We start from the raw sequence: 18,953 nt of genomic DNA, 5'->3' as shown, positions 1-18,953 counted from the left end.
CACTGGAAAATTCTATATACATTAACCATAGACGAAGACGAGTTAAATGATAAAAAGTATAATTTATTGGTATTGGTAGTTGTTGGTAACACAAGTGGAGCCCACAGAACAAAATGTCATGGAGTAAAAAACAATGACCATTTAATATTTTTTGAACTGATGCACATTACACAAGACGTGCAAAACTGAATGATTCAACGATTTAACTGTGACAAAATAGATCTATATTCTATTTTACATTGGGTTTAACGAAATAACGACTATGGAGTACAAGTTACTAAGTTGGTGGTTACGACTTACAACCACACTACAAATATTATACAGATAAAATAAACTAATCTAAACAATAAAATGTTCTTAAGTATAAGCATTAAGTATTGATATAACTACATCGATAATGGATGATATATCATATTAGTATATTACACAGTATATACACGAGTACAGGTGTCAGATACTGATTGTAGGCTAAATGCATGACAAAATAAATTATTTTTGTCTGTTTAGAAAACAATAGTATTCATGCCTAGTATTATTCTATTTAATATTCATATGTCTTAGTTGTATTCGTTTAGGTCTTATGAGAGACTGGGAAGAAAAAATTATAAAAAAATGTTTACGCATGCCTAGGTGAGATGAGGATATAAATATAAGTATTATATTATTATAGTATTATAATGTGCCTTGAAGAAACTAAGAAAACGTTATCTAACATAAAATTGCTTATAAGAAAAATTTGATTAATTTTTATTTGTTAGCACTGGTCAGATTCGACATAGTTTAGGCTTATTGTAAATACTGATCTCGATAAGCCTTAGGCAATCCCAAATGAGGGGCACTCAGGAGTCGAGAATCAGGACTCGGCGAATGACAAAATTGACAATCATGGTGGTAGACGGTAGTGCCTACTGGAAAAAAAAAGTAGGCACTAAATTCTCTAGATTTTGACCGTACAATAAACACCAACCCAAACCCCCACCTAACCCAACATTCTTGAGCCCAATGCAGCTATGCAAGTATATAATAAACATGTGTATACTTGTAATATATATATACCGACAATCGACATACCGTATTATCGTGGTAAAAGGTAATTTACTTTTTATTAAAACGAATAAAATAGAGAAAAAGTTGTATGTACAATTGTACATATAACGAAGTAGGTAATTAATTTGTTCATAATATTATACCAGAAATATTGACTTTAAAATGGCATAACCTCAACTATACATTGATTGTATTCATATAGGTGCTTATATTTTGGTAAATAATTAATTAATTCATAATACTACAAGAAATATTTATTTAGTTTAAAATTTCATCAACTCGTAACTACATTAATTCTAAATTTCTATGGTCTTTATACATTTTTAAATTGTAGTATATTTAAACCAGACCAGTAGCGATGATAAATGATATTTAAATTTTGAAATCAATGATACTATTTTATCATAACACCTTATCACAGTTATTTTTATTTCATAAAATAAACACAGATTGAATGAAAATAAAATGCATAATATACCTGGTTGGTGTTATAAATAGCTTACTTAAATTATATCTGTTTTATTATGGATCATTACGATCCTTAAATATAGTTAAAGTAGAAAACTACGTAACAAAACTAAAAAGATAAGTGTAAAATATCTATTGCTTTATTGTAAACTACAACATAATTGTTATAAAATTTTAAAATTTAAATACACACTTACTTGCAAATAATGAATTTATTTTAATCAATACTTTAAATAGTAGAAAAATTAACGAATCAGTTTTAAACTTATGATAGATGTTTCTTCTCAGTTTAAATGATTAATCATATTTTTATCAAACATTCAGGAAATATTTATATGCGCCGGCGCATCATCGTTTTAGTGACGCTGAACGCTCCTGTATTTTGTCGAGAAATGGGGAGAGAAGCAAATTCAAAAATTATTATTGCAGGTACCTAAAGAATTAAAAAATGTTTAATGTATTATATAAGTACGTTATTACTTTCATCGCACAACATACAAAACAATGGATAGAGGCGTTGTTTCAGATAACGTTTTCTACTAATTTAGTAGGTATATATCACAATATATATTTAATAAATTGTCATTAATCGTGAACTTAATTCAGAAAAGTTTTGATAAAATCATTAAATTTTAAATAATAATTATAAATAAAAAATAAAAATAAGCTAGCATGATAAACCAATAACTAACGAAGTGCTCACGGAAGGTACAAAGTGGGTATTACTATTGTCTATTAGGCAGCTGTTCCTTCCATAATAATCCGTGAACTAATTTTTTTTCTCTGAATAAAGTATATAAATTGCTGAAAATATAAGGTAATTATTGCTTTCATACCTGGATTCAATGGATGATATTAATAAATTATCTTTAATTTTTAAACTACAATAGTAATTAAAAAAGATTGTATTAACCGAAAATTCTGACCTCTGTCCAGTGGCGGATTTAAGGGGGGGCCGAAGGGCCTCTGCCCCCTTATTAGTTAAATACACATTTAAAATTATTGTCTATTTGTATGTATTTGTTAGTTACTGAAAAAATTTAAGATTTGCATTTAGGATGCCCCCCCCCAAAAAAAAAAAAAAAATTAAATCTTGGATCTGCCACTGCCTCGCCTCTGTCAGTTAGTCTGCACCAAACAAGTACAACTAAAAATTCAAAATGTAACTTTTCACATTCAAAAATTAATTGGAAAAAAGTGTTCAACATTTATATTGATAAGTGAATGTTGAATGTTAAATAATTTATCAAATTTAATTAAAACATGAATAAAACATAAGTAAAATATCAATCATTAAATTTTAATGACTGTTGTGGAAAACCACCAAAAATATACTCATGTCAAAAAGCAAATTACCTCGATTTATGATCAAATTGAATGTTAGCTAAAAGCTTTCTCAAACTAAGATAAAGCTGTCGTTCGGAGATCGTCTTTCAAAAATATTAACTCAAATCTAAACACTGATGATACAACTAATTTCTTTAGTAATCTATTGTCGATCACTCCCAGCAAAACATAAGCCTAAACGAACTAAAACACATAATTAACATTAAACACTATAGGTAAACCACGGACTAAGATATAGAGATAGTATATCTTAGTCCGTGAGGTAGACTAAATACATAGGCTTATTGGACAAATTAAAAATTCATTTGAAAATAAGGAAAACTTTCCTGGAATTCTTTCTGGACGTGGTTCAATCATTCCACAGTGGCAGCACAATGGCATTTTTACTAAATAAAATTATTTTTTATAGCACTGAAATATCTAATAATATTGTCTTACAAAGGATACTTCCGTGTTATCTCGATTACCCAAATATTTCCAAGACTACCTGTTAGAATTGTCGGCGACACGAAAAATGAGCGCTCGTCTCTAGTCCCCCATCGTCCCAACCATATAACAATTGATTTCAGCAACCAATTAATGAATTAACTATAGACCTATTAATTATTAACTAGTTAATAGGTCTATGGAAGTAACCATCGAATCCAAATGACCACGGGCTATTTCTGACAACCACTATCGAAAAACTGTCGCTTGGCGCATGATGACCAGCGCTTATTTTTCGTGTCCCCGACTATACTTCCTATTTTCCCAATCACTGCCATGGTTTTTCAAGAAAGTGACTAATCACCCGATTTATTTAATATATTACATACATGATATATTAGATATTCCTAAAACACGACTTTTTCTGACAACCTAACACGACACTTCAAAAGACGTTGGTGCCATGACCTATTAAATTAGTTGATAAATAAATCAATTCTTTGAAGGGTTTCATCACTTGGATACAACTAAAAATACTTGTTCTACGAGACATTCATCTACAAAAAAACTCAATAAGTTAAAAATAAAATGGTATAAATATATTTAAAAATTTCAAAAACCATATTTTTAATAATTCCATTATTGAAGAAAAAATGCTTGAGCATGCTTGATGGAACACTGAATATTATTTATACTTTTAGGTCTAAGTTATTTCAAATAGTTTCTTTAATGTTGGATTGTCAACAACTGCTTTTAATATTATAATATTAGACATTATTCTTCTAAAATATAATAGATATAACTAGTAACTACACAAAGTCTATAAATGAATTAAATAAATTTTAATTATCATCTCATCCATTAATTAAATAAGTAGTTTAACATTTTTTTTTGTGAATATATTTCTACAAAAATAAATAATAAAATTTTTTTTATAATTATATTAGATGTTTTTTGTTTATTATATGATTTTATGAGATAAAGATAATAATAACTATAAGTCTATAACAAAGCAATAATAAGTAATAAAAACTTCAATACATATGACATATCTATAAATACTTACGTGTAATTTTGTGGAAATAATAACAATGAAAAATATTTATACTTCAAACTGCAATAAAAGCAAAAGAGCAAAAAGTAAAAAACAACTAACCTCAGTGCGGTACTCCGGTATTAACTAGTTTAGCCTTGGTTGGAAATTAAACCACTAGAGTGCGTCTGATTTTATTGTTTTCACAGTGGTACCACTCCAGCCCCCCGAGACAATCTACCTGTACTCACACAGCTGCTGGAGCAGGCTGTACCACGGTATAAAGATTATCAGTAATCAGTATACAATAATATTATATTTATATTTTGGTTCAGCGCAATGCTCGTAATAAGTAAAGTTGTTATACAGTCGTGTCCGCATAGCGGATTTCCCGGGGACCAACTTGACAATATGTGGGGATGTGTTTAGTGTTTACTGTTTTGGTAAAGGAGTCTTGTGATAGGACGATACAATTTCTTCTGTTTTGTAGAATGTAGGTCTGTTTCTGTTTATCGGCCGTTTTTCTACGACATGTCATCGATCAGCTGCATATGCTGCGCCGACTGGTCTTGTCTCATACTAGTCAATAGTCTGAATAGTCGTAGTAGTCATACTCTCATACTCAACAATTACCGATTGGCGTTCACTGACATAATGTGTCAATAGTAGATGCATATTATTAGTAATTGTGTGTATAATAACACTGTTTTATTTCTTTATAAATAGTATATTATTTAATTGTCCTACCTTCAATTTTTAATCGGTAAGAGTTGATAGGAGTCCGTTTTGTTTGTTTTATTTTATATTATTAATGTTATGGTGTGAAAACGATTTGCATTCATCATCAAACGACGTTGAAATATATCAATAATATGTAACGACTACTACTACGGTAACGCTAACGATATCGCTACGACATCGTACTTGCCGTCACGGTATAAATATAAAAGGTAGTAAATCTCGCTATTAATAGTTTAACATGATATGATTAGAATAAGTATTACTTTATCTATATTGTTATTATTGGCCTGGCTGGTAGTGTTGTTGTTTAATTTTTATATCGTTTCGTTTACGCGTCTTGTAAGATTTCATCGACGGTTGTTGGTACGTGTAAACTGGTAATTTCAAATGATGTATATGTATGTAAATTTGTAAAAATATGTATTTAATATTTATTATTATACGGTCTATGTGGTCTGATCGCATAGTGAACATGTTCTGTGTCGTGTACCTATTTGTCAATAGTTTTTGCTTAGACTTGTTACAAAAAATAGCAATATGATGTTAATTGTGCTCACATTGAACTCCTCTTTGTCCATGGCTTCTTACATTTTTGCAGATTGTGAAGCATGTCAGAAAATTACATATTTCAATATGCATATAATATATTATATTATGTTTTCGAATTTAAAATTTTTTAAAATTTTCACTACCTAGTGTTTACTTGAATTTGTTTTTTGGTTTTCAGTTGATTACAACACATATTATTTGTTTGACAATCAATCAAGATGGGTCAATTCATAAGTTCAAATCGCAATGACAAAAGCAATGATGAGCTTATTAATACATTAATTAAGAGAGAGTATATACACACCATTAATGTTGAAAAAGCGTTCAGATCTGTTGACCGTGGCTTATATTATACGAGTGATAATAAACAAAATGCCTATAGAGACACTGCTTGGCAATATGATAAAATTCATTTGTCTGCACCGAGTGTTTATGCTACTGTTTTAGAATGTTTGGATTTGCACAAAGGTCATAAGTTTTTAAACATTGGTTCTGGAGTAGGGTACTTTAGTACTCTAGCTGGTCTTCTATTGGGTAAGTTTTATGATAATATTTATTTATTGTACTACTTATCCATTTATACTTTTAACACTAGTCAAAATGGATTGTCAAAATTGTCCCTTATTTTTTATAGGTGTTAATGGAGTTAATCATGGAATTGAAATTCATAATTCTCTAATAGATATTGCATATACAAAGTTGGAAGAATTTAAACAAAATGCCGCTGCAATTGATTATTTTGAATTTTGTGAACCAATATTCATTGAAGGTATAATACATTTTATTCATATTAATTGTATAAGTACCTACTTATAAATAAATCGAATCAAATGAAAATAGATTTGATCAATTGTTAAAAAAATGGACTATAATTGTCTCTTGAAAGTATTTGTAATATTATGTGTTGTACAAATTTTAAAAAATGGGTGTTTTGCTATATAATAGTTAAGGTTTTCTCGATATAGCATACTAGGTAACTATTATTTCAACCTGTTATCAGGTTGCATTCTCTTTTAGTTTTGATTTTATTAATAGTTTTTCTACATGAAATACAGTAGATTGAACTACTTTTTACCAAAAATGTAGCATATAATATGTTCTTTTTATTTAATTATATAATTTTATTAATTTATAAGTCAATATCAAATGTACCATAGAAGTTTAAAATTAAACTGAATATTTTGAAAATATTATTGTATAGGAAATGCATGCGAGTTGTTGTCAGTGGGTTACTATGATCGAGTCTATTGTGGAGCTGGAGTACCACCAGCAGAATCTTCATTTATGAAAGCTCTTATTAAAGTATTATTTTTATTCAAAAGTAAAACTTTAGTGATAAAATTAAACAAACTTTTCTTGTCTATATTTAGATTGGTGGTGTATTAGTTATGCCATTGGAAGGGTTCCTCGTGAAAATCATAAGGATAGGTGAATATTCATGGAAAACAATTGATGTTTTGGAAGTATCATTTACAGATCTTGTTGTGCCAGAAAAATGCGATATTTTAAAAGTTGCAAAATTTCGTAAGTTAATATATTATTAATTTCAAATAAATAAATTATAACTTTTATTGTTTTCTAGCTTCTGTTGAACCATTAAGTTTACAAGAATTATGCAGATCAAATATACGTGCATCCATAAGAGATAATCTGAATGAAAGTTTTCCCGAATTGCAAATGCAAACCAAGTGTAAGCCAGATAAAAGTTATGATCAAAAATTTTTTAATACTGATGATCCTTTGGGTCAATTTGTTCGCTTACAATATGGTGCCACCGAAGAAGGAATGGTTAGTTTACGGAACATTGTAGATACGTTTGCTGGTTTAGATGAGGCTATATCAGATGTGGGTTCAACATCAGAGACTGAAGCTAACAGAGAAGATAATGATGGTGATAACAACAGTGATGATGATGATGATGATGATGATGATGAAGATGATGATGACAATGAAGAAAAAAATACAAGTGAACAACGTGATAAATTTTTACATAAGAAAGTTAAATTAGATACTAAAAGGAAATCATCAGAAGCTGGATGCTCTAAACAAAATAGAACATTGCCAGGAAGACCAAAAAACTCAAAAAGAATGAGAATGAACACATCTTCAACAGTCAAAAATCACAATAACAGCCAATCTTCCAATAGCACTAGTGATTTATTATGGGATACTATGTCTAGCGATTCATCGTCTGATGATGGTGACGACGATTCTTTAAGTTGGTTATCAACTGAGGATAATGATGATAACAGAACGAGAAATCGTCATTTTGGTGGAATGTATAATTCTTTATTTGATGGTGATGATAATAGTAGCCATGAAAGCGATTCTGAGAGTGAAGCTGCTAGAGATTTGGTATTATACCGCTTTCTCAGTGAACGCAAAGATAATGAGTTGAGCAAACTTTTAAAGGTTAAAATTGATCTGTTACCAATACCAATTTTACTCAAGTTGTTTCTAAATTATATAAAAACATAATTTGGTTTTTGGTGGTTTATAAAACATTTTTTTATTATATTATCATTCGATTATTTAGTTCTTAAATTTTTTATGTATATAATATATATTTATAAACTATACATTTTTCTAGTTTAGTTGTTATTATAAGAACTTTATTATGATTTGTACATTAACTAATAGTTGTAAACATATTAATTTTGGAATTCTTTAAGTATTTATCGTTTAAACAAAGCAACAATTATTTTTTAGGAATACAGGCAGAACATCCAAACTCTTTGAGATGTGTAAAAAAAGAAAACAGATATACATATTATTTTGTGTTGCATTAAGATTTATTTGAAGCTTTATTATTATGTTGTTTTATTTTTTGAAATTTTGTTAAATAATTTACATAATTTTATTTACCTTTAAAATAACCAGAATATCATAATATTATTTGACAAGTAAATGTTGCAATGATCATTTTTATAAATTATAATTTATAATCATTCAAATGTGATAAATGTTAGTGTCAATAAAAGAAAGTTTTCAAGGTGATTTTCAGTGTATGTTTTTTTAAATATTCACTATTTAGATTTATTTTCTAAACCATGTTTTATAGTTTTATAGCAGTGAATATTGTACTCTTAAAAGGACGTACATCATACCTGTATGTGTTGTCTCCATAAACATAAGACATACCAAATTTGCGTTAAGTAGAATAAATTTTACGCTGTTAGTTTTAAAATATTAGTCAATTTACCTATTATCAAATTTAAAGGTAATAAATAATAATATTATCTAGGGAATCTCATAGCCTTTTATTGATATCTTAATTTTTAAGTGAGTTACGAGCATTTTAATATTTTACATAACTATAACTCACTTAAAAATTAAGATATCAATAAAAGGCTATGAGATGCCCTAGATAATATTATTACCTTTAAGTTTGATAATAAGTAAATTGACTAATATTAATGCTAACAGCATAAAATTGATTACATGTGGGAATGACATCCTCTTATGTGGTCAATCATTTTGAAGTGCATAATATTAATTTGTTAAAAATTAAATAAATTAGTCATAATTTTCAGTTAGGATAAAATAAAACATTTATTACTTATAAATTATAAGTCTTCAGGACTGGGGTAGGATAATGTTGTCATTTTCATGCGTTAAGTTTACACAAGTAAAGCAACACCGATAATAGAGAATAAATAGTATGTGAATGACAAACAAGGTTGTAGTGCGTATTAGAGTCCTATAACATTTCTCCACCAAAAAAGGTTTTTATTTACTAATAGCTAGGTATATATTTAAAATTTATTATTTAGGTTTTGTTTGAATGAGAAAAACAAAACAAAATAAATTATTTATACATAAAAAAAAAACATTAATACTTAGGAACAACATGTGGACCTGTGAACTGTTTAACCTTGCAGTCAATGTTCAATGATTTACTGATAGTGTATGATAGATCATCGGGATAAAGTTGTGCCAAATCATTAATGGGCACGAAAGCGCACAACTCATGACTGTAATGAGTGAAAAACTTGCCAATGTTCTTGAAATTGTAATCGTATGGTTTCAGTTGTCTTTGCAATTTTTCTGTAACAACATTTTTGTGATAATTCCAAAATTATATCTAATGATAATGTGTATAATTTATACTTAATTGCAACATAGCATGAAACAAAAATAGTTATAAACAGAAAATAAACTCATTTAAAATGAGATTATAAAAGGATTATTAAATAATTATACAAATTGAATTCGGCTCATAACATTATTTACAATAGATTAGTTATTGAAAAAATATAAAAAAATATATTTGTCACATTAATATACTTGTATCATAACTTTCAGTAGCCAAGCATAAAATTATATTAATAAACAATGTAGAAACAATTTTTTAGATTGTATTAGTTATATTCTAATGCTATAATAATTTGAAATGAATCAAAAGTTTCTGAATAATGAATATTATTAATTATCATTAGTATCGTTTAATATATATTATAAACCGTATAATGCTTACGGGTGAAATTCAATATTCCGTGTCCTACTACTCTATATTATGCATCAGTCCATAATAACGTTAATCTACCTTTTTAGCTTATCTTTGTTATTCCCGTAACATATTTTTATCTTTCAAACTTCATCTCCTGTGTGATTCTCCTCTCTCCTATTCCCAAACAAGTTTAAAGTCTCTTTGTACACTGTTATACAGCCCATAAATATACATCCTCTTCCGTGTTCCTTTCTGTCTCACTAATTATCTAGTAAATGAGCCTCTTAATTGTATCATGAATCTTTTTTTTTTTTATTGCTTTTTTCATTTTACCAAAATAAAACAAAAACAATTGGACCTCATATGCGAATATGGCTTCAATAGATTAATTATGTAATATTGTTTTTTATTAATGTAGAAGTCTTACATGGTATATATTTGTATATTTGGTGAAAACTTAAGACACCTTGCCTTAAATCATAGAAAAAATCTATTTTATTTTTTTTCAATATGCCCTTTCAGAAAATATTGTCATGCAAAAGTAATAAAATAAAAAAGAATAAGAAAAGACAAAAAATTTGATATGATAAAACCTTTTCTGCTAAATCAAAAAAAATTCCAACATACCATATCTGCCTTCCCATATCGCTTTGATAACAGGGTTTTGATATTTAGCTGTACTGAAATAATGATCAGGTCTGATGAGCACATGGTACACAGTTGGATTTGGCAATGGGTTATTACTGGGAACTCTTGTCCAGCCAACAACAACACCACGTTTAGTCACTATACTTGAACAAGAGCTATTACCCATTGCAATGGTATCAATCATCATGCCAATTGAATATTTTGGATCATGAATCTCACCACGCTTTTTAGGTACTAAGGGGAAAATTTCTTCCCACTGATGGTTAAAAAAAGTTTTATGTTAAATATTTTAATTATTAAATATAATAAGTTTTATGACTTACATCTGTGTACATTATGTTCTTCTCATCTGCATGGTTTGGAGCCTGGAAATAGTAAAATAATAATGATTTGAGAAATCAAAAATGTCTACTAGATAACTATATGATACTTATGATTTAAATGTAAGATATTTCAGAATAGAAGAATACTCACATAAGGATTAGATGGATTTCTGAGCAAGGGACAACGACAATAGTCATAATACTGATGAAATTTTTGACATTTAAATTCAACTTCAGAATCATCAGGTTTTAAGAGTTTTTGAAAATCCAATACATATTTATATGTAGCCATATTTTCAATTGTGAGTTGCTCCACAGTTTTACTAAATGTCCAAAACAACTAAAAAAAATTTAATTAATTTTTTTGTGGCATCTATATAATTATTTTGTTTTCATATTATAACATATTATTTGGAAATTTAGTAGGTAGTTAAGTGAGCAGTGAAAAATAGGCATTTTGCATGCCTGGATTGAGCTGGCGGGCTACCGGGCAAAACCTGGTGGGCCGCTAAAAATTCGAAAGATTTGGGCAGATTCGATAATAATTTGTTCTCAAAATTTAAAGAAGACTTATTCCAAATTTATAATCAGATTTTCCCTTTTTAAAAGATACTTATGAGGTTCGAAAAATATTTTGTACAATATGTCAATCGGTATTTTCTATAAAACATGATAGACATTCAGAAATAACAACATATTACAAAAGAGAAAAAATATTTATTGGCGTTATCAGTTGCATCAAAACATGAGTGTCCCGTATTTTTATTTTATTTTTATGGTCAGCTTAGTAAATTAATAAGTTCTGTGATATATAATGAATCATTATTAATGATAATTGTTTGAAATTATAGTACCTATTTAAAACATATAATTTAATTATAAAAATTAAATGTTATTTGGTATTATTATAACTTTTCTTAGCTTATTAGGTATTATTTTATCTTTTTAAAAATTTACCTAAATACTTGTCCCTTTCATAGTTTCATGGCTCATAAATTGTATTTAATTTCTTCCTTGATTTTATTTTTAAAACAGTTGTTTATAATTTATCGTTGTCTGGGAAGCCTCTCAAATTATTTCTGCCCCAGGTCTACAAAGAAATAGCGACACTACTGTCGTACAATCATAATAATAAAAATAAACTACCTATTACAATTTTACTCATGCTGTTCATAAATCGTAATTATAATACCTAGTGTTTAAATGTTTGATTTAAAATTAGAGAAGTAGTAGTAGTGTTTGTATTTACAATAAGGGTCGGTAAATTAAATCGTGTTATGTACTAATAAAATTTGTATAGGCTTAGAAAAAAATTGTTTAGGGACTTGGGCCGGTCTAGTTGGACAGCCCGATAAGTAATTTCTTCCCAATCCGGCGCTGGTATTTTGTGTATATTACTTAAATCATTCAAGCTAAATTGGATGAAATAATTTTAAATTATGTGCATCATATATTTGGATTTAAAATTATGTTAAATAAATTAAAGGCAAAATAAATAGATTTATAAAAATATCATAAATATTTTAGCTTAAGATAATTTTAATTAACAGTTTTTGAGATGTTTTAAATAATATTTCTAAAGAAATATAAATACAATTCTAAAAAAAGTTATATTCTACATTAAATCATAATACTTGTAAAATTAAAATTTATAATTTAAAAATGCATGGTACATCTAAATTTAACTTATTCTTATTTTTAATTATCTAAGTTACTATTCAAACTAATATCTATTTAAGTAACATAAAACTTTATGTATAAAATGTCTACATTTGTATTATAAATTCTGATATATCCAAAACAGTATTTACAAAACCCAGAACTTAGCCAGTATCAACTCAAGGTTAAAATATATTATTAACTTATTCATAGCGTATTTTCAATTTATGACTTGAAAGGGTTTTACATTTTTAAATGAAATAGGCTCGTGGGCTGTCTTCTATACTCTTTGTTCAAATACCAATAAATGAATAAAATATAATAATTTTTGTAATATTATTTAACATAATATTTTTTTTTCTTACTCATTTTCCTACATTTAATATACATTTATAATATTATAATACATTTATTACTAAAATGAAAAATATTTTAATAAAACAATATTTAGGCACTTAAATATATTTTATAATTATAACCGTTTATTCAAAATTGTAAATTTATTCAAGATTAGTTAATTGGATGATTTATTTATTCAACAAATCCTGTTCAGTATAAATTGTTGATAAATTAGTAAATCTATCCTGATTCATGGAAGTTCAAAGCCTATTTTAAATTTTTCTTGTTGTTCAACATGTTGCAGGGCTAACATTGGTAAGAAAATATTATAATTTATAAACTATAACAAAATTGTATGATATCACAAAACTAAAATTTAAAAGATCTTTCAATTGCAGGTTGTGTTTAACTTATAAACCAATTATTAATTCATAAACCATAAGAAATAGCACCATGACTTATGATAAACAAAATTGGGAATAGTCGAATAGAAATACAAATATTTAATGTAATGATTGGGGCTGTTGTAAAAACCAAAACCAGTATTAAAATTACACTAGACAAATTAAAATGTTATTATTAATGAATTGTTATTTGTAATGCTATTATTTAATTCATGGCTTAATGTAGTTAACCATGATTAAACCTCTAGGTACTATGTTCTGTGTTTGTGTGTGGATCTGATCTCTACTATAGAAAATACATAAATAATGAATTATTGTTTAAATATTAAAAAATTATTTCTTCAAACAATGTTAACTATATTATGTAGATTACATAATTAATGAAGAATTTAATACAATTTTTTAGAGGGGCTAAGCTCCTTCAACAACCCTTCTCAATGTTGCCTATGAACATATTTAAGTACTGAATACTTAAAATACATTTATTAAAATCATAATATGTAATTTTTTTTTTATAAATAAGAAATTCGATCACCAGTTATCATAGATTGAAGGTACTGTTCATTCCGCCCTAGGAACAGCCCTGATAAGGAACTATCAGTAATAATCATGGAAGTTCATAGTAATGGTCTTATACATTGATTTGATTCACTCGCTTCCTTATATTATTTAAAACTTACATTTATAGATGGTTTTAAGTACAGAGAATAGTGCTACTGCAATTAGAAAGTAAATTGTTGCATCCAATTATATAGGTAATTGCTTCAGAAGTCAAATACAAAAAAACAAGAATGGGTCATCATTTTTCAAACTTGAATTACACTTTAAAATTTTTATTGAAATAAAACATACATTATTTTCAATTAACTTTTTATACTTAACTTGAATATTTCAAGTGATTTTACTCAAACTATTTGAATTTTTGAGAAGTTCAAATTCAAAATTAAATTTTTTTCTAATTTTGAACAGTTTAAATTTCTTAATTCAAGAATCCATCTTTACTTAAATGTTAAAGCTGCCACAATTTATAAAAAACAGCTTTAATTGTTAATAAATAATTTCTATACTCTATTCAAGTTAAAAATAATACTTTGCGATAACCAATTTTCATAAGGCAACATCCATTTGTTACTCCCTACCGAGTTACACTATTTGTACACCAACCATGTAGTAATACCATGTCCCTGCACAAGTTGGCCTCCTTAACTTGAATAAAGTAAAGATCAATTTAAAAATTTTCTTTAGGGTTAATGAATTATTAGTTAACACCTTAAAAAAATACTTAGCTAGGAGATTGAGTATTAAAAAAAATATATAATAATATACAAATAACTTAATATCTTAAAATTATCTATATAATATATATATATATAAATTTTAAACTATTTTATGAATATGTGTAAACAATTCCAATTGTACTAAAGCAGTTTGTTTATACAATGAATATTTACATAAAATTGATAAAATTGAATGTAAGTTATTATTTACAAATTTGAGTTTTAATATATTTTTTTATAAATTATGAGTTAATACTTACATCAAGTATAGAATTTCCATTATAATGTTCAGGCAATTTTCTTGAGACTGGACAAACTGTAGCTTTACGCATGATACCACCACCAGCAATATCGACCAAGTAGCATGTAGGATTTTTACGTTTGTTTCCTGGCCATGAAGAAGACCAAGATACAAAATTGTGAACAGATGTTGCAGTTAAACGAACCTTTACTCCTAATCGTCTAGCAACTGATTCAAATATCACACACAACAAAAATACAGAACCTTTTCTCCGATCAATAACCTAGGTTGAATCAATTGTTCTATTATTAATTATAAATAATGAAATCATTGAGATAAAAATATACCTGCTGCAACAAAAAGCAATTTAAGTCATGGTTACAATAACAAACCAGTTGATCTTCAGAAAATATGATTTGTCTTATGTTGTCAAGTATAAACATTGTACTGGTTTCATCAAATAAATCATGATCAAGATTGAATTTTCCACGTTTAACCACTTGTTTCAAACAGTCTTCAAACTCAAATAGTGGATGAGCTGGGTTAGCTGAACGAATGCGATTGCACACATCAATAGCTATTTTGTTCAAGCTTTTGTCTGCGAAAAATAAAAGTAATACAATAAATTTATCATCTATTACAAAAGTATTATAATTGTTTTTTGTTAGTATACTTACTTATATCGCGATATGGTATGTTAACAGTAGGACACCACCAACGTCCAAGTAAGTAAAATCCTCGTTCAACAATTTGTTCTGCTGGTGGTAAACTTAAGAAATGACTTAACTTGTAACCAAAATAGACTTGGCACGAGTAAATGAGAAATTGATGTGCCATGTACAATAAATCATAATTTTCATTGCGACTGAAAGTGACAAAAATAAATGTTGATAAGTCAAAAATTGTTCTATTTTACTCTGAACCACAAAAATACCATTCGTTAGTCTGAAGTTGTTTGTAGTAAGCTGCAATGGCTGATAGAATATAATATCTATGCCCTTCATTTTCTGAGTTCAAATATTGACTAAATGGATACATATGATATGGTACATTTTTAAACTTCATGTACCGGCATGGCATCTGTACAATTTCAGCAGGTACAGCTTTATCCAAACTCATACGCAACATGATCTCGTCCTTCCAAGTATTTTGTTCGTCAATAACAACTTCATATTCATCATTGTCTAAGGGACCGTACCTTACATAAATAAAATATCCATTATTAGTAAGTAAAAAAATGTACAACACACAACTAGATATTATAATATAATATACTTTTGTATGAATTTGGATTTCCAGAGGCAAGAGTTTCGTTCATGGAACAAGCAATTGTTGAGTTTGGAATGCGAAACAGCAAGATTAAAGACGTCAATCAATTTCAATGAGTCGCAACAGCAAATGTACTCAATCAATTCGGTCGGCAAGTCCAGGATTGTGGTAGTAGCAGTTTCGGCGGATGAGCCAGCAGCAGCGACAACGTTCTCGTCGTCGGGTTCGCGTTGTCGTTTCAGAGGGTTGGTCGTCATTGTACCGAATTTTGATCTTCAAATTTCCATTCAGATAGATCACACAACAACGAAAATTACGCCGTATGTATTCCGAGAGTCTGCCCTATTGCGTTCCTCCGAGAGAAACGTTTCACAGACAAAAATCGGAGCACAAGACCCCAATGGTTGTTGAAATTGCAGTGCGTCAGTGCCCGCGCAGTTCCGATTAACCCCGAGCGGCGGCCGTCACAACTCACAGTGTAAGTGCGATGATGATAAGTCGTTAGTGCGTCGTCGCAGACGCGATCCTCGGTCACGAACGAAGCGCACTCACGGTTCACACACGAAAACAACAACAACAACAATAATAATAATACTGAAAACAAGTAACTAGTAAGTTCCTCCTCAATTATTGTAAATAAACAGCATGACGAACGACAAATGCGAATAATAATCAAACGACGTAGGCAAGTTACAACTTGCAGAAATATAGACCTTACGGGATATTTGAGCCCGCGATAGGAATATTGCTCGAGACAGTATATAACTTATAGACAACTTAATATTATTCAAAAACAGTCAAGACGTACGGAAATTGAATGCCACGGATGTACATTTCACGGAATACGATTTCGTAGTGTATCAGTGTGATATATTGTGTTATAAAAATATGGTAAAGGTATTATTTGTATTGTTTGTGAGCTGATGGATTTCCGGTTGTTGATTTTTTTCTTTATTATCTATATATGTCTATTGTCTGTTGACTTCCTTGAGAAGAAAATTTGATAAAGAAAAAATTTAATCAGTGATAACGTCGAGTGATCATGCCACAGTCATAGATAATAATATATATATGTATATTATACGTCTATGGTACGAGCACAAGTAATAATTTTCATTTTTCTATTTTGTATTGTACCTATTACTGCAGTACTGCTTATATATTTGATTTTATAATATTATGTTAACACAATATTGCAAATGTACCGTTTATTTAGGTTTTGAACTGTTTAAAAATTATTATTTAAAAAATAAAAATATGAATAGGTACATTTGGTAGGGTTATGTTTTTGTTATTCTTCGATGCGTCAATTCGTGTTAAGAAAAAACTAAGAAGTTAGTAAACAAATAATTGAATTTAAATTATTCAGTCAATATAATGATGATGAATATGAAATATGACCAGTTAGATAAGAAATAATTAGAATTATGTTAACTTCATAGTGTCTATAGTTACACCCGTACTAATTATAACTGGACTTAGTGGACTTTGCAGTATAACACGTTTAAAGTTCAAAAAAAACATCTATTATTAACAATATGTAAATAAATAACAAATCTGACAGCCAACGCCATAAAAATAAAGCATAAAGCTAACACAAACACAGTACCTATATAATAATACATTTATAATTTCTATAGCTTAAAAATGTTCACATTTTACAAAAAGTTCATCATTATTTTTGGTTAGGAATTTGTCACCGTCTCGTTATTTCTATAATCTGAGTAGGTTAGTAGGTGTACTAAACGGTTATAGACGTTATATAGTACTACAAAAGTATTATAACTATTACTAACATAAAAAGCTAATACATTAAGATAAATTACTTAAAAGTTTAACTATAATTTTTAAATCTATTATCGAGGTCTTCGATGATATTCGAGGAGCGTTATATTGTGCTAAATATATTATTTACAGGCATTTGCAGTGCATATTATAATAAGTACAAAAGCAATTTGATCACGAGATAAATATAAAAAAAAATCACAATCTTAAAATGTGAGCAGAACTATATTAGAACGTTATATATACCTATGTTTAATTCAATTTCTAAACAAATCTTTAAATTATGCCTCATCGTTATAAATCATAGTGCATTTTCCGAGAAAAATCGATATCATGGTTTTTTTTATAGTTATTATTTACCACTTTACCAGACACCAGTCTTCTTGTTTTCATTTATTTGTTAAAAAAATATAATTTACTCAAAAATAGTGACATCACTGACATCCAACGGGATCTTATATAATGATTAATAGTCGTCATTTATTACAGTAAATACGCAGTTTCTTATTATAATAATTTTAAATAGATACATGACCACGTGGCACGTGCTTGTGTCCTGTAGGTTAATTATTTCTATAAATAAAGTTTATATTATAATAAATAGCTGATAAGATAGTACCTATTTAATATATTAAATAACTGCTAATTGTTATTTGTTGCAATCGATAAAATTATATAATAAAAATTTAAGTGTATAAACTATAAAATATAAATGCCAAATGGCGTATAGTGTTTAGACAACCATTTGTCCGTTTATACTTTATAGACATGTTTTTATTCTACCTAGCTACTTCTATACTTTCGTTAAGTTTCGTCTCGTATTCTCTAATTTTTAAATTCAAGGGTCGTTTAACTCGTTCAGAAAGTAAGGCTCGTATATTGGTAGGTTAGGTCAACTTATTATATAGGTTATATTACTTATATCATTATATTGATAAAATGATTTA

At 28.0% G+C, this 18,953-nt stretch overlaps 2 protein-coding genes across 4 annotated transcripts; one reads left to right on the top strand and one right to left on the bottom strand.

Moving 5' to 3' along the window:
* The first annotated feature begins 4,741 nt into the window (after nucleotides 1-4,741).
* LOC132930258 (protein-L-isoaspartate O-methyltransferase domain-containing protein 1-like) lies at nucleotides 4,742-8,608 on the top strand. 3 transcript variants are annotated; one of them, XM_060996024.1, is made up of 6 exons: nucleotides 4,742-5,271; nucleotides 5,790-6,145; nucleotides 6,246-6,380; nucleotides 6,813-6,913; nucleotides 6,982-7,135; nucleotides 7,194-8,608. In XM_060996024.1, exons 2-6 carry the CDS (start codon nucleotides 5,830-5,832, stop codon nucleotides 8,087-8,089), a joined length of 1,602 nt encoding a protein of 533 aa, XP_060852007.1. In that variant the 5' UTR covers nucleotides 4,742-5,271; nucleotides 5,790-5,829; the 3' UTR covers nucleotides 8,090-8,608. The 3 variants fall into 3 exon arrangements, with proteins under 3 accessions (XP_060852007.1, XP_060852008.1, XP_060852009.1); XM_060996025.1 differs by lacking the exon at nucleotides 4,742-5,271 and adding an exon at nucleotides 5,339-5,460; XM_060996026.1 differs by lacking the exon at nucleotides 4,742-5,271 and adding an exon at nucleotides 5,405-5,425.
* A 529-nt stretch (nucleotides 8,609-9,137) lies between these two features.
* Nucleotides 9,138-17,175, bottom strand: LOC132930257 (uncharacterized). Its single transcript, XM_060996023.1, has 9 exons — nucleotides 16,228-17,175; nucleotides 15,887-16,150; nucleotides 15,630-15,817; nucleotides 15,300-15,550; nucleotides 14,972-15,235; nucleotides 11,184-11,372; nucleotides 11,033-11,074; nucleotides 10,689-10,965; nucleotides 9,138-9,658 (listed from the first exon to the last, which is right to left on the bottom strand). Exons 1-9 carry the CDS (start codon nucleotides 16,476-16,478, stop codon nucleotides 9,444-9,446), a joined length of 1,941 nt encoding a protein of 646 aa, XP_060852006.1. The 5' UTR covers nucleotides 16,479-17,175; the 3' UTR covers nucleotides 9,138-9,443.
* Between the last annotated feature and the right edge of the window lie 1,778 nt (nucleotides 17,176-18,953).

This window comes from Rhopalosiphum padi, chromosome 4, assembly GCF_020882245.1.
Source record: "Rhopalosiphum padi isolate XX-2018 chromosome 4, ASM2088224v1, whole genome shotgun sequence".
Taxonomy (NCBI): domain Eukaryota; kingdom Metazoa; phylum Arthropoda; class Insecta; order Hemiptera; family Aphididae; genus Rhopalosiphum; species Rhopalosiphum padi.
The sequence above is the reverse complement of the archived record's forward strand: the minus strand, read 5'-3'. Positions and strand labels throughout refer to the sequence as shown.

What these genes read in the sequence shown, in the direction of transcription:
- LOC132930258 (XM_060996024.1), top strand. Translation starts at nt 5,830, where the DNA reads ATGGGTCAATTCATAAGTTCAAATCGCAATGACAAAAGCAATGATGAG. An exon ending in TTATGAAAGCTCTTATTAAA is followed by an intron (nt 6,914 to 6,981) that starts GTATTATTTTTA and finishes GTCTATATTTAG; the next exon opens with ATTGGTGGTGTATTAGTTAT. An exon ending in TTTAAAAGTTGCAAAATTTC is followed by an intron (nt 7,136 to 7,193) that starts GTAAGTTAATAT and finishes ATTGTTTTCTAG; the next exon opens with CTTCTGTTGAACCATTAAGT.
- LOC132930257 (XM_060996023.1), bottom strand. Translation starts at nt 16,478, where the DNA reads ATGACGACCAACCCTCTGAAACGACAACGCGAACCCGACGACGAGAAC. An exon ending in AGAACATAATGTACACAGAT is followed by an intron (nt 10,966 to 11,032) that starts GTAAGTCATAAA and finishes TTTAACCATCAG; the next exon opens with TGGGAAGAAATTTTCCCCTT. An exon ending in GATATGGGAAGGCAGATATG is followed by an intron (nt 9,659 to 10,688) that starts GTATGTTGGAAT and finishes ATGTTGTTACAG; the next exon opens with AAAAATTGCAAAGACAACTG.